This window comes from Sus scrofa, chromosome 1 (assembly GCF_054392235.1).
Source record: "Sus scrofa isolate SSC_HxYL_T2T_F1_AM1 chromosome 1, Sscrofa_HxYL_maternal_Yorkshire_Landrace_v2.0, whole genome shotgun sequence".
Classification (NCBI taxonomy): Eukaryota; Metazoa; Chordata; class Mammalia; order Artiodactyla; family Suidae; genus Sus; species Sus scrofa.
Window position 1 is genome coordinate 179,190,710 of NC_139383.1, and position 16,282 is coordinate 179,206,991.

Below are 16,282 nucleotides of genomic sequence, written 5' to 3' on the forward strand. Positions count from 1 at the left end.
ATAACTTCTAGAGCACTAAGCAGGATACCATTCCCATATTAATATTCAATAATTCTTTATTTTAAATACCTGTATATTTCAGAAATCATTTTTCTATGATTCTATGTGAGATGGCTAGGATAGATGTAAGAATGCACATTTTACTTCCCTCCACTCCCACTTAGGTATCTGAGGAATGGAGAGAAGGTTAAGACAGCTACTCCAGTGGAAAAGAAGAGTGACAGCAGACATGACCCATGCACGGACTTATAACTTAATTCTGATGGACTGAAAAGGAGACATGCTTTCACACAGCTTTCAGATTCAGGTGTGAGCTAGAGAAATGATGCAGAATGATGACAGGATCACTCAGAAGGTACCTGATTACTTTCTCTTCAGGGTTTGGAAGTGTTCAGGCCCCTCTCACTAGAGAAAAGCTGAAAGCCTGGAAGGGAAGAGCCAGTAGAAGAGGAGAGCTGTCTACACTCGCTTGGGGCAAGACGGTGAGAGTGACTAAAGCACATCCACTCACTTTAACTCAAAGATATTATGGGAAATGGTTAGACATCTACTGAGAGTTAGATACAAAACCAGGGTTAAAGAGTAAATTTATAATAGTGCAAGGTATGAAACACACATGCACTGTGTTTTTTAAGGTACGATCCTCATTAAACTAAATACACAGAGAAGGTAAAAAGAAGAAAAAGGAAAAGAAATCAAAATGTTAACAGTGACATTGAGATCACATACAATTAGTTTTGAATTCTGTTTTTTCATTTCTTACTGCATTGAAAAATTTTCCAACAGAAGATATTCAGCTTTGTTACTATGGGAGAGTAGAAAGAAACTGTCTATGGCCTGCCAGGCTGAAATTCATCATCTAAGGATCTCAACAAGGTGCAATATTTCATACTTGAAAGAACTGGATGTTCAAGGCCAGCAATCAGGATATTTCCCATTGGATACATTCATTGTAATTAGACCCTCTGTCTCAAGCTGAGTGCCAGGATCTGGTTAAAGCCTCAGGATCTCAATACCTAGGTTCTACATGGGCATGATTAACTGAAGAGAGAGAACAACACGCATTTAAAACTCAAAATAGTTCTATATAACCACTAACCAGGTTTACTAAGCACTTAACTTGTACAATACATATAATTTTTTTAACCTGTTGTAAAGATGGTCCTTTCTTCCAAAGTTCTCTCCCTGAAGATTTAAAGAGAGAGAGAGGAGAGAGAGACAACAGGTTAACTGGGTAGACATGCATTCCCTAATTATATAATTGAGTCAATATTAAAGAAATAAAATTTAAAGTTTATTTTAAAGCTTACTAACTTACAGTTAAAAGACTGAAATATCACCTTTGCCTATCAGATTGGCAAAGTGTTTTTTTTTCTATGACCTCTCAGTAGATAATATTCATGCTAGAGAGGGGAGGCAAGTAAAAAATGCAAAATTTAAAACACTCCTAAATTAGAAGGCAACTTGTTGATATATATTATCAAAAGCTTAATGAAATGTACATAAGTTGAAACCTCCTGATTCAATTTCTAGGAAGTGATCCTAAGGGTACAGTAAAGATATGCTAAAATATTTATGCATAAGGATAGTAGTCACTAAATGATTATTTAAATAACAACTACAGAAAATTGATAATTAAATTAAATAGATAGAATTTTACGCATCAATAACAATCATACTGTAGAAAGAAATATTTATTTATGGGGGAAAGCCTTCAAACTGCATTACACAAAAAGTAATCTACAGCTCACAAATAGGTAACCTCAATTTTATGCATGGAGAAAAGACTGGAAGACTATGTTAATAGAGGTGCCTTGGTGGTAGGATGAGTGGCTAATTTTACTAATATACTTTTCTGTACTTTCCAATTTCTCTTAAGCATAGAAAAATATTTGGCACAAGTAGTATTTAATAAATCTTGGCTGAATATTTTATATACATGTTTAAACAATGATTCTTTCTTTAAAGCCTTGTAAGATAAAAGAGCTTAAGAGCCCCACCCCCCCATCAAAAAATATATATATTAGTAAAACATATGATTTGGCCCATTCTTTTCAGTTTTTAAATTACTCCACAGTAGAGTAGGGTTGACTAGAAAAACTGGACCATAAAACAAGTGAATACAATGTCAGTCTTCATAGCTGAGGCAAAGAGGGAGGTGAACCAATAGTATTTATCATAGGAATGTTTTGCCCCCTACAAACTGTAGTTCTACCATCTAAATCCTTTCAAGTAGCTCTTTATTAACCTGGACTAAATTTTCTAGTGACAGAAACTGCTGATACCTCTGTTGGTATTTTCTGATGCAGTCTTCAGTAAGGTCAGAATATCCAGATTGTCGCCAATTCTTGCATAGTAAAAACAATCATGACCAAGGGCATCCAGCAAGGTTACATCAGCGCCATTTTTCATTAAGACTTCTACTGCGTCTTTGCAGCCATACTCGCAACCTAGCATGAGAGCAGTCCTAGAAGGGAAGATAGAAGAACAAAAGACCTTGAGAAGGACCCAGGAAAATATTTCAGAAATCTCTTTCAGAGGCCCTTTCTTAAAGAACAGATATTACTTTAAAAAGTCATATTTGTTACAGACACATATTTGACTTCATATTTTCATTTTGTATTTTAACTTCATTGCATTTATAAAAACATTTGCTTTGTGTCTCAGTTTGCAGAACTAATAACATCTTACATCAGTTTACATAAGTTTGTAACTTTTACTACCAAATTAACCTCCTTTATTCCAGTCTTTCTATGACCTACAAGTAAAGTGCCATGATAATTTTCCATAACTGTCAGCCTATCTGTGCAAAACCTACAACAATAAACCCAAACTTTTAAATCACTTTGTGAAGTGAAACACACCATGCAAACTTCCCCAATGAATCCCTTCTACTCCAAAACAGAATCAAATTCCTGTTCCTGTTCTCCATTTAGAAGAGCCTTTCTTCTCCATATATCTCCTTCACATTTTCATACTTAATTTTAAAATTTGCCTTCTCAAATAAACCTTCCTCAATTAACTCCTTTATCATGGATCATTGGCTTCTTCTGCCACGATGGAATCATTAGCAATTAAACATTTAATAGTATGTTGACCAATTGTAATAATGTAACAATTAAATTATTATGGAAATTTAGAAGGTCCTAGAAATTCTCTATTTTTACTGCTGAGGAAATAAACACTCAATGGAATGAAGCAACTTATCCTACATATAACTCTGTTTTCAACTGTGAATACTAGATTTCATGAGGAAACTGATTTTTGCCTTTACTCTGTATTTGTTCTATACTCTACGCTCTGTATCTCTTTTATACTTCCCAGTAGTTGCTGGAATGCAATTTTATATACAATAGGCATTAACAAAGTTTTTCTTATTAGGGAAAAATGTTATAGACAAAAACAGGAAGAAAAGAAACAAAGAGTGTCAAAAACTGATATTTTATCTTTAAAACCATGTGCTATGTGTCTAAATATAATACACATTGCCCTACCTCATTGAGTTTTTTGGTGAAGGTCCAATGCAAAACAGAAACAAATGTACTTGGAAAAATGTAAGCTCTACTTAAAAAATAAGGCATTATATATGTGGATCAACCAGATCAACCCTCTCTGATCCTAAAAAATTTATTTTTAAATCAAATTTTCTTAGTCATGCTTGGAGCCAGATTATAGTATCACAAAAACAAAGGAATATAAAAAAGCCACTTTCTTAAAAATCACATTAATGATTTAATTACTTAAGAATTTCCTCCTTCGAGATGGCTGAACAATAGAAAAAATCAGAGCTATAAAATCTGACATCCAAAGACTATTTTATCATACTTTCTACTTCCAGTGAATTACAAACAATAGAATACATGTTTAGAAGAATAAAACTGTCAAATGAAACCAACAATTTTAGCAGTAGTTATCTAAAAAATTTCAGAAACCTGTCATAAATTATTATAAGGCTTCAACTGGTGAAAAGGATGTATTTCAGATACTTTGTTGTCAGAAACTCTGTGACTATACACATCAGAATTATAACACAGCAAGCAGCATGATACACAGACCCAGAAAAGAGGACAGGGGAAAAAATTACAGATAGAAACTGCTAGTGCATACCAACTAAAATAACACCAAATTCAGATGCAGAAAGAAACTAAGGGAATCTGTATTGGGGTACAGAAATGAACTCAGTTTCAGAAAAGGCAGTGGCCTTGAGCTGGGCAGAGAGGAAGCAAACATCTTGAGACCATCTACACGGAAACATATCAACTTCAGGACACCCAGAAACCACTTTACTCTCAAAAGATTCACTAATGAAGAAGTAGGCTATAAATGCAATTTTTAATTTTTCTTCTTTATTCAAGCCCATTTCATTAAGGGTTTTTTTTAAGCTCAAAATAACTAGGATATAGTTCCTCTTTCTTCAGTCCTTTGACCCAAACACAGGCCAATAATCACTGCCTGTATTTTGAGTTTGTCATCATCCCCTATTTCTCTCTTTCTCCCTCAGCTGACTCAGATGAAAAATAAGTGGGTGCTAATTCCCAGGAGGGGGAACCACAGGGGATGAAAAGGCCAAATCACAGCAGCAGAGCTTCAGGATCACTGTGCATCCAGCTGGTGTCTGGGGAGCTGTGATAAAAGAATTACCTGTTTTGTTTGTCTCTGGAATTAATGTCTGCCCCTCTATCTATCAGCAGTTGACATATTGTTGGCCTACACATCTGAGTAGCCAGAACAAGTGGCGTCCGCCCATCCTAAGCAAGAAGAAAAGTAAGACAGAATTAAGACAACAAATCTCCCGAAACACGGAGGTTAGAATACGTGAGTTGAAATGAGAATAAACATAAGCTGACTTACTACATCTTTGGCATTCACTGAGGCCCCATGGTCACAAAGCAGCTGTATGCTAGAAGGACAGTCTGCCATGGCTATGAGGAACAAAGGAAAATGATAAATGGTGAACATCTGTTGGTAACACGTGGTGTTTTGCCAGGTTCATATAAGGCCTAAATTCTTCAGTCCCTAAAGTACCAAGCTTCACATCCTTCACTCTCAGTTTAGCATTATTAGCATCAATTTTCTCTCTGAAAATGGATTAAACAAGATTGTCTTGTAAATTTAGTTTAGTTTAATAGGACCAAGGAATACTGTCATCCCTGCAGAAGATAAGAACATACTTCTGTGTGAAGGTAAACAAACACTGATGATGAAAATCAAACAAATTTTCTATTTATAGTATATTTTAAAATATGGCTATAACTGACTGAATCCTTGAAGTGTCAGCTCAGTTGTTTGTTGTTGTTTTTTTTTAAAGCATCACACTTTTTTTTAAATAGAAAAAAAGTATGACTCATACAATTTATATTTCATTTTCAAAGCAGAGACTGCAATATCTGCCCTTCATGTTGCAAAAAGCAGGGTCATTTTGCTAAAAACTATTATAAAGTCACATGATGCTTTTTCTCTGACCAACAGTAGATTTCATATTAGCATCAGGAAAAAATTGTTAAATTCATGACATAAGATCGTGTTTACACTCTCCCTGAGTTTTCATAAAAGTTTTATGAGTTGATACTAGGTTATATGCACAAAAAGTACTAGGTCGGTGTTCTTCTTTCTTTTTTGGGGAAATTCAATAAAATAAAACCAAACATGCATTAAAAAAAAAATCAAGTAAAGTTTTCATTTCTGCTGTCTTTAAGTCTTTTCTATAAAATATATAATCTATCTTTAAAGAAAGATAAATGAAACAATACATTAATTGTAAAACTGCAATCATTCAGGCCCAATTAAAAATAAGAATGAAAAAAATGTAAAGCATAAAAAATTCCAGAGTTATACTACATTGGAATGTAAAGTCCATACCAAAGGTACTATGATGGAGAGTGCCAACTATTCACCCTTTCTTCCATGGTAATAAAACTGTGCCGGGCACAGGGTGGCTCACTTGGCCCACAGTTCCCAGTCCCCTGTGCACACAGGCATGACCACATGAGTTAGATCATGCCAGTGAAATCTGACAGGAGGGATGCGTGCTACTTTCTGAGAAGAGCTTTAAAAAGTAGTTATACATTCCTCCATAATCTTTCCTCTTCCTATTAGCAGGAAAACAGGTGCCTGATATTAGCTTCAGCCTTAAAGATGAGGACAATACCCCAGGCAATGGTAGAACTGCAAAATAGAAGAAATCTGGGTCCCTGAATGACCATATATAGCAGAGACACAAGCCAAGTGGATCATCCAGGCTATGACATGCAAGAAGGAAATTCTGTGCTTTTTTTTTTTTTTTTTTTTTTGTCTTTTTGCTATTTCTTTGGGCCGCTCCTGCGGCATATGGAGGTTCCTGGGCTAGGGGTCGAATTGGAGCTGTAGCTTCTGGCCTACGCCAGAGCCACAGCAACGCGGGATCCGAGCCGCGTCTGCAACCTAAACCACAGCTCACGGCAACGCCGGATCGTTAACCCACTGAGCAAGGGCAGGGACCGAACCCGCAACCTCATGGTTCCTAGTCAGATTCGTTAATCACTGCGCCACGACGGGAACTCCTTTTTTTTTTTTTAAGCCAATGTTATTTTGTCACAGCAGTGTAGCCTTATCCCTAACCAAGATAAAAATTGTTATTCAGGAGTAAAAATTGTTACAGTGCTGCTGTAACAAAAACTTAAATTATATGGTACTGGATTAGTGGTTGGAAACTAGGTGGTCAGCAAACATATTTTAGTCTACAAATCTTGTGATTTTTCTCATGCTGTGGCAAAACATTTGATAGATCTATCATCTGTGCTAATTTACAAGGTATATCATGTGACTATGGATCCTTTCTAGGTGAGGCAATAGAAAAGCCAAATTTTAGTGCATATTGACAGCTGCTTACTGCTTTAAGGAAGGTATTATAAGAAGGAGATGAGGTCAAATTAGAATTAGTTATGAACACAGATGGAAGGGAATAGAGAGTATCTAGATATTTGGGACCTCACAGGTTGGAGAAGCCAATTGTTTCTCTAGACCAGCAAGAAATAAAACTATCATTGGTTACAACTTTTCTCAAAGACAGACAAATGAGGGGGAAAAAAAAAAAAGATTCAGTAGATTCAGTACTAGAATAAAGATCAGATTGCGAATACTATATTCCCATTCAAGACTATTATTTCAGATGACTTTGAGATGGCAGTACTAAAACGAGGTAGAAAATCATGAGTATAGTAATAAAGACAAGAAATAAAAGAGGGTTAAGAACTTTATGTCCAGAAAACAACTTTGGAAATGGTTCCTGGCATACGGAAGTGTTGGCAACAAATAGGCCAGAAACCTACCAAGGTTCTGAGGAAATATACTATTCCCAAATCCAAAAGCCTAGTCAATTAAGACTAGTAACTTCCTGCCCTTAAGCTGACTCGATAGAGGGCTTTCCAACATCCAGTCTACCTGTGATCCTAGAGGATAATGAACAAGTAAGAAGCTCTCAGAAGTCAGAGCTAGAATCCACAGTGATAAGGGATTTCTTCCAGAAAAGAGAACCAGGGGGCACCTGGAGGAGTTAACCAAAAAATTTACTCCAAGACCTCAGTCGAAAGCCTTTGCAGTTTCGCTCAGCAGCATTTGATATCTGCCACTGACTAGTAACTGCTGTGTGTTTCCCAGTTCTCCTTTTACTGAAAGCGAGTCTTTATTTTACTTATCTTGCTCTATCACTATACATTGTGAGGAGCAGATCCCTCTTCTTTGACCATGAAGAGCCATTTCAGAGCCAAAAAGAGACAGGAGCACATCACACAGAAATCCCAGTCTTTGAGGAGGCTTTAGTAACTGGATTGGTTATGTATCTTCTCCCTTGGGGAGGGGATAAAAGTTCTATATGTGGGAAGTAGAGGGTGCAGGAATATTTGGAAGGCCAGAGGACTGGACTGTGGCAATTGTTACCGATCTGTCACCAGTTCTTCTCTTAATCTACGGTGTAGCAGCTGTGACATGACTAGTACCTAGAGATTACATTTCTGGGCCTCCCTTGCAGATAAATACCACTAACTGACTTTGTGCCCATAGATCGATTACGAGTTGAGGGCTATTTACCACTTCCAGATCTGGGCCTTAGACTATGGCCATGTGCTCTCCTATTCTCTTTCCTCTTCCTGCTAGCTGGAACACGGATGTGACTATAATTTGATGAGTAGAAGCTCCATGAGCAGATGAGAGGAAGATAACAGAGGAAAGTGGAGCAACAGGATGGAAAGAATTCAGTTTATGAATGAGCCACCTGCCAACCAATTCCTCTCAACATTTTTTTAATAAGGAGCTGATATTGGAGTTCATTTATTACATCAACATAGTGCTCATTCTAACTTCACCTACATTGGTTCAGTTTGTATCAGTTTTAAAAACAGTGATAATAAAATCTATAATATACAAAAAATCATACACATTTAATGTACATATTTTGATGCATTTCAACAAATGCATACACTGTAATATCACCACGGTCAAGGTACTAAACATATGCATCACTTCCACAAATTTCCTTATGTCCTTTTGTCTATATATGTGTGTATTTTGTTTGGGTTTCATTTTTGGTTTTTAGGTGAGAATACCTATCAAAGTATTCTATCTTCTTAATATATTTTAAAGTATGTAAGATCATATTGTTAATTATGTGAAATACATTGTTATATTACATTATGTGATAATTACATACAATTTTATATAATAATTATACCTAAATAAAACATTTAAAAAAGTAAAAACAACTGGAGAAAGTTGAAAATTGACTACATGACATTGAAAACATTTTCAAATGCATTAGATGTGATAATGGTATTACACTTAGGTTACAAAATAGAATCATTATCTTTCAGAGATAAAAACTGAGTTGTTTATGGATAAAATCATAGGATGTCTCAGATTTGATTTAAAATATGCCAGTAGAATAATGGGTGGTGGTATAGATGAATCAAGATTGGCCATATAATGACAACCGCTAGATGAAGGGTATTATGTGTTTTAACACAATATTCTAACTTTATGTTTTACATGTTTGTAACAAAAATATTGTAATAATTTTAAAACATAATTATTAATAGGGTTGATGGATTTAAAAAACAACTGGAAAGGTGGTAGAATAGATATATCACATGACATTCATTCGTACTTCATTAAGCAGAAAGATCATTTTAAAATTTCCATCAAGCACAAAAAATTAGCACTACAAAAATAAATTGTATTTTTTTATGATTTTAAATTTAATTTGTAAATTTGTTCTGATAATTCGATGACTATACAATCTTGGTAATGAATTCTTGGTTTGTATTTTTATTTTTTATAAATCTAGGTTAATGTTTTTATTTTTTAATTAAATAGCAATGCAAATTATCATAAAATATAAAATAACAAATAAAACTATAGGAACTCACAAGAGTCACTGTGAGGCTCAAATGATAATGTATGTAAAAATGCTTTCCAAATAATGCTACTCTATACCAAAATAAAAGAAAAAAACACACTGTGTGAGAGATTATCATAAAAGTACATAAAATGTAAAAAAAAAAAAAAAAGAAAGCAAATCAAGGTACCAATGTTTGAAGGAAATTTAAAGTCTAATATATTTTTAACAGAGACCACTCTAATCTACCACAGATATTCTATATACATGAAAGAGTAGGGTTTTTTTGATTAATTTTTTTTTTAATCCTTTGAACTTCTAGTTAACTAGGAATTTCAGCCTTAGAGGAATCTCATCAGGGGTCAGACTATCCTTACATTCCAAAAATCTTTAAATATCTAACTTTTTTCTAAGCATTTTCTTTAAGATACCTAAAGAATAATGTGTATAAATTTTGATATACCACATGGTTAATAAAATCTATGAAATTACTAGCATAAATCTCTTTTAAAACAGAGCACATCATAGTGATATGAAATTCAGCACTGACACTTCTAAATCAAAAGAAGCACCACCACCATTAATTAAGAAATGACTACATGCCAGGCACTATTCATGATTCAGTTATAACCACTACTGCAGTTGTATTATTAACTTCATTTTGTAGATGAGGAAAATGAGGTTCAAACATGTTAATGAAGTAAATACAGTTTTTAAAAGAAAACTCTTCCCCCTTCCCATTTATCCTACCATTTCCAAACATACACATGGTACTTACAGCTCTGTGAGAATAGGATTATGGTTTATTCATCTTTGGGCTTTTAGTATCCAGCAAACTGGCCTGTAAATATTAGCTGAATGAATCTTTTTAAACTACACAATCTAATAAGTTTCAAGTTTGAATAAATAAAAAATTCAAACATTCTGCCTCCTCATGAATTATACAAATATATGCATGATAAATTTTGAAATTAATTTAAACGCCTAGCCAATTTAACAAACATTTGTGTAAATCCAAGTGAAACTTTTGCTTACCTGCATCATGAAGTGCAGTTCTTCCCTGCAGGTCTACATGTTCAGTGGGACAATTGTACTGTTGAAACATAGAAATTTAGTAATCTATGAAAGTTTTATTTTCAAATTAAATATTGAGACTCAAACAGCTGTTATTTAATCTTAAAATATTCCACTTATCAAAAACTCTAAAGAATACTAGACAAGCCATAAATATTTTGACATGCAACAAATATAATAATATTATACTGTAAATTTAACAGTATCCCACCAAACAGGAAAACACATGGTACATTACAATGCCATGGGCCATAGAAACTTATTGTTTGGGGTTTTTTCAGCAAGAGTTAAAACCTGAACAATTGAATCAGAAAAAACCAATGAGTTCTGCTGTGAAACTTAGCGGCAAACATGTTTAAGGAAATGTGTGCCTAGACCCTTTAACTGAAAACCTAATTTAGCCCATTATTCATAGACTTTTATGTTTGCCTGATTACCAGCTTAACTAATGACATTATTTTGTAGTCCAAGTTATTGATGTTTATAAAGAAATATATAGATCCTATGCTGTATCACTTTATCTCAAGTCATATCCCAGACAACAGAAAATTCCGATCTCCAGCTAATGTCAACAGGAAGGTCAAGTCTTTGTTGTTTATTTTTAATACACTAAGTTATGCAATTCACTTCCCTCAGAGTTTGTGCTCTTTATTGTTCACATTCTTTCACAGACGATGAAAAAAATATTATGCAAGCTGATAGTCAAAGCTAGCCTATTTTCTTTGATCTCAAACTCCAAAACCACACTGAAAAACATATTTATTTGCAGTCAAAGTAAAAAAGTCAAAGTATTAACCAATTTTACTACCTGTAGAAGTTTTTGTAGACACAATGCATGTCCATACTTTGCAGCCAGATGAAGAGCATTCCTCCCTGGAAAAGAAATAATTTTAAATACATGACAAGGGTTACCTTCTTCATATGTGAATTTTCCACAGAAATATGACTAATGTTTCCAAAATCAGTTGAAAGACTACTTCATTTGCAGACATGCTTTAAGTTTCTAAGATGTTTCAGTTTCATATTTTAATTAGAGATAATGCACATACTAACACAGCAAAGGTGGAAAGAAAAATTAAACATAAAAGCTCATTGAAGAGCAAGAATTTTGTCTTATTCACTACTGTTGTCTTCAATACTTGGAATAGTGCCTGAGACAGAATAAGTAATTAAACACTGCCATAAGAGGGAAGGGAGAGAATGAGGAAGAGTGGAAAAGAAGAAATGGGGATAGGATGGAAAGAAAGATAGCTAGATTTCATATAACATTTCCAAATAGGCAGTATGGATACTAACATGGAGAAAGGAAAGAGAAAGGGTAACATCTAACTAATTTTTATGTTAATTTTCAACTAAAATTGAAATTTTAAAATTGAATTTTTTAGTTTTCAATTAAAATTCAAAGTTTACAATGAGATTCTGTTTCTGAAAATCAGACAACTTATTCATATACATGATTAAAATATGTAAATATAAAGGAAAAAACAAGGGGGGGAGGGACAAGCTTTATCAGATAATCAGGAAGGCTAACTCTGAGTACTGAAGAAGGTAATCTGCAGAGAACACTCTGCCTCTAAACACTATTTCTCCTAATAATACTTCTTTACACATACATCTCTCTTGAATTGTGAAAAATATAAGAAATATAAGGGCTCCACCAGACTATTCCAGCTTCCAATCTTTAATGCTCTTAATTTCCCTCTAACTTCACAAACTTCTTTAAACATGACTGGACTTCACAAGTAGACTTTTCTGCGGGAAAAGAAGTAATTTAAATTCTGTTCATCCTAAAGGAATAAATTGAGTTTTAGCTCTCATTCAGTTTTATATGAGTTTAGATATGTCAGTAAGTTTTCCTAGGTCTGATCACTTCTGTGTAGCTAACAGATTCTAAAACAAAAAGCAGTGAGTCCAGACCTTTTAACAGATACAATATATTCAACCACTCCTAAACATCTTCTAGTTACAAATAAATCCCATGTGACAATTTCAAATTTGAACTGGCTATTGTTCACAGACAGATTTTCTAGAACTATTTTATGCTGTGAAAAGTAACTAGAATGACTGGTGCTTGCTTACAAGGGACGTAAGAGAGAACACGGAGTGGATGGTAGGAATACACACAGTGGCAACAGCCCCTTATTTCAACAAAATACCACAGAAACTTGGTCACATAAAAATGTCAGGTCAGGACTAAGGAAATACCAAATCTGGCCACTTGAGATACGGCAGCAAAAATGATGGAACCATCACATCTAGAGCTCACCACCATGAAGTACACCAAAGGCATATGCCTGGCAAAAACTGGGTCACAAATACCTCAAAACAACTAAACTGAACTCTGGTTATTTTCAATCCACTTTTGTACTGCTAGCAAATAAAGGAGTTAAGGCAAAATATGTAAAGATTATTAACCAGGAGTTCCCGTCGTGGCGCAGTGGTTAACGAATCCGACTAGGAACCATGAGGTTGCGGGTTCGATCCCTGCCCTTGCTCAGTGGGTTAGCGATCCGGCGTTGCCGTGAGCTGTGGTGTAGGTTGCAGACGCGGCTCGGATCCCGCGTTGCTGTGGCTCTGGAGTAGGCCGGTGGCTATAGCTCCTATTCAACCCCTAGCTGGGAACCTCCATATGCCGCGGGAGCAGCCCAAGAAATAAGCAACAATAACAACAAACAACAACAACAAAAAAGACAAAAGACAAAAAAAAAAAAAAAAAAGATTATTAACGAAATTTTTATCAGATATCCATAACTGGATTAGAGCAGATAATATAACAGTAAATGAGACAAGGTCCTTGTTCTTAGGAAGGGACAACTCTGAAGAAAAACATAATTAAACAAATTAAATAAAAATATAACTAAACAACAGCAAAAACAGAAGACAAAATGGGCAAAGCAGGGTATGTCAGAATGCAACATATGAAATGATTTCTGCTGAGCTTGGAAAAGCATCTGAGCTTCCTCTGCAACAAAGAAGGGAGAGCAAAACTCACTAGACTGGCCACTAGGCAAATATATCAAGAGCAGAAAGAACACAGAGAAAAATAAGACACTGTTTGAACTGGAAACAGAAAGTCTTATGAGTTCTGAAAAGGTATGATTAGTCCAAAATTTCTAAAAATAAACATTCTTCTACATCAATGGAAAACATATATATAATAAATAGGATTTTGTTTAATCAAAGGTGGCAAATAAATGGAGTTTGGTTTTTAATTAAAAATTTGATGTACCTTTAGTTAGTGAGATTTTCCTCCTTCCCCTTTTCTTCCATTTCTAAACACAATGCTGGTTAACATTACTATATTTATCTGTCCATACATGGCGTATAGAATAAAACACTAAAGTTGTTAAGGAAATTCTCTGCTCTAGGTCAATGCCCACATTTAATAGGAAAACAAAGTAGAAGTGCAGAGAAATAAGCTGCCAAAAGTCCCAGAGAATTGAGAATGATTGTCCAGATGAATAGAAAACTAATACAATCACTGAAGAAAAGCAATAGCTATATTCAAATACTTAAAAGTCTCTCTTGTGATGTGCAAAATTATGCTATAAGATTTTAAAAGATAGCCATAGGTGTGACAAAGTTTAAGCAGAGGATCAGGTAAGAGACAGGCTTAAAGTGTCTATAAGAAATAACTTCTTAGGGATACCCGTCGTGGTACAGTGGAAAAGAATCTGACTAGGAACCATCAGATTTAATCCCTGGCCTCCCTCAGTGGGTTAAGGATCTGGCGTTGCCATGAGCTGTGGTATAGGTTGCAGATGTGGCTTGGATACCGCATTGCTATGGCTGTGGCACAGGCCTGCAGCTATAGCTCCAATTAGACCCTTAGCCTGGAAAGCTCCATATGCTGCAGATGTGGCCCTTAAAAGACAAAAAAAAAAAAAAAAAAAAAAAAAGAAGAAGAAGAAGAAGAAGAAGAAAGAAATAACTTCTTAATAAATATAGGTAGTCAACCACAGAACAGCTCCCCTCATGAGGCATAATGGTTAAAAACACAGACTCTGACTGTGACTCATCCACTGAAGGACCCGGGGCAAAATACTTAGCATCTCAGTGCCTCACGGCCTCCCTGGCTTGATGTGAGGTTGAGATAAGTTAATACCGGTGATGCACTCAGCAGGGTAGCTACATCCATGTTACATAAGTGTCAGCTATTCTTGTTATGATCACTGTTGGCGATGTTCTTGTTATGAGGCAGTTAGCCCATCACAAGCAATGTCTAACCAAAAGCCAAAAGACCTCAGGACAGCAAGGATTTGTATACTGAATAGTGTGTGAATGTAAAAAACTAAAAGGCCCCTAAAGGTTCTTTAAAGTCCGAGTTTTTAGGATCCTCTAACACTACCAAGGCCAGCACTAGACCTCAGATCCCCAGCTGCTCATCTGTTCAGTCATCGTTTCTCCTACATCCCTGGTACTTGCCCTCTCCTCCGCATCGATACTTCATCTAGTTAAAAACAGAAAGTGAAGGTCCTTTCTTTGTAAATCACATTTAAGTCTGATTAAGAACATAAGCAGTGGACAATGTTTGTCTTCTCTGCTTTGTAACTAACCATGGAGGCAAACATACCTGCAGTGTCACCGATCGTAATATCAACTCCATGTATGAGGATGGCATTCAGACACTCCAGATTGCCCTTTGAGGCCACAACATGAAAGCTAAACAAAAAGAAAATACCTGTTATGCCATGGTAACCACCCAAGGCCAACTTAAATGTTACATTAATATCACCTTATATTCCACACTCACACACACATACACACGCATTTTAAAGGCTGCATTAGAACACCTATATATTTAACACAAGAAAAAAGAACCTTATCCCGTATTACTGAAAAACTTGCTTTAATCCAAATTTACATAGGGGGCCAATACTTTCTAGAAACACCTACTTAGAACCAATGGAATATTTCAATGTTCAATAGTTTTATAATTATAAAATGAAAATATAATATCATTACCTCTATAGTTTATTATTTCAATAAAAAAGGCACTGGTGTTCAAACCTTAATACATGCATTGAAAATTTTCTATCAGGTTTTTTTGCTTAGTTTCAAATATACTGAAACTACCAAAACAAATGAAATTATGGCAGAATGCTAAGGCCAAAGACAGATCAAAACACTTATCTGTCTCTTTAGAATTATCAAATTAAACCTGGCATAGAAAAGTCTTTGAAACAACAAGCTAAGCTACGCTTGAAAGCCATAAAGGATCTGGCCTCATCTTCTTCCCCCAAAGTACCAAGGACTGCCACATAGATTCTTTCTTTTACCCAGAGCCCTATGTGGCTGGTTGAAATTTCACACACACAGGCAGAACAGAACAAGTTTCTCAATAAGGCAAGCTAAGCCTACTTAAAAATATAAGTTTATGGGAGTTTCCGTCGTGGTGCAGTGGTTAACGAATCCGACTAGGAACCATGAGGTTGTGGGTTCGATCCCCGGCCTTGCTCAGTGGGTTAAGGATCCGGCGTTGCCGTGAGCTGTGGTGTGGGTTGCAGATGCGGCTTGGATCCGGCGTTGCTGTGGCTCTGGCAAAGGGCGGTGGCTACAGCTCCGATTTGACCCCTAGCCTGGGAACCTCCACATGCCGTGGGAGCAGCCCTAGAAAAGGCAAAAAGACAAATAAAAATAAAATAAAATAATAAGTTTAAGCCATGGAGTATTCAAGATACATGATAAGATGTCCCATTGATTCTTTGATCATCTAATACTTTCTTAATCAGCGAACATCTATAGAAATATTTTGTGCACACTAGAACTTACACTTAAGTAAACAGAGTAAGACTCATTGGCAAAGGACACTGAACTCAGACCCTAAACAAGCACAACAAC

At 35.4% G+C, this 16,282-nt stretch overlaps 1 protein-coding gene across 3 annotated transcripts in view; it reads right to left on the reverse strand.

Annotated features, from left to right (window-relative positions):
- UACA (uveal autoantigen with coiled-coil domains and ankyrin repeats) overlaps positions 1-16,282 on the reverse strand; it is a 98,661-nt gene that overhangs the window by 24,922 nt on the left and 57,457 nt on the right. For all 3 annotated transcript variants that reach the window (XM_003353467.5, XM_005659879.4, XM_084979566.1), the window contains 7 exons: positions 15,015-15,103; positions 11,250-11,314; positions 10,403-10,460; positions 4,852-4,922; positions 4,642-4,748; positions 2,286-2,467; positions 1,148-1,185 (listed from right to left, as the gene is read on the reverse strand). In XM_003353467.5, the coding sequence (XP_003353515.3) occupies positions 1,148-1,185; positions 2,286-2,467; positions 4,642-4,748; positions 4,852-4,922; positions 10,403-10,460; positions 11,250-11,314; positions 15,015-15,103 (610 nt within the window). The remainder of the gene's footprint in view (positions 1-1,147; positions 1,186-2,285; positions 2,468-4,641; positions 4,749-4,851; positions 4,923-10,402; positions 10,461-11,249; positions 11,315-15,014; positions 15,104-16,282) is intronic.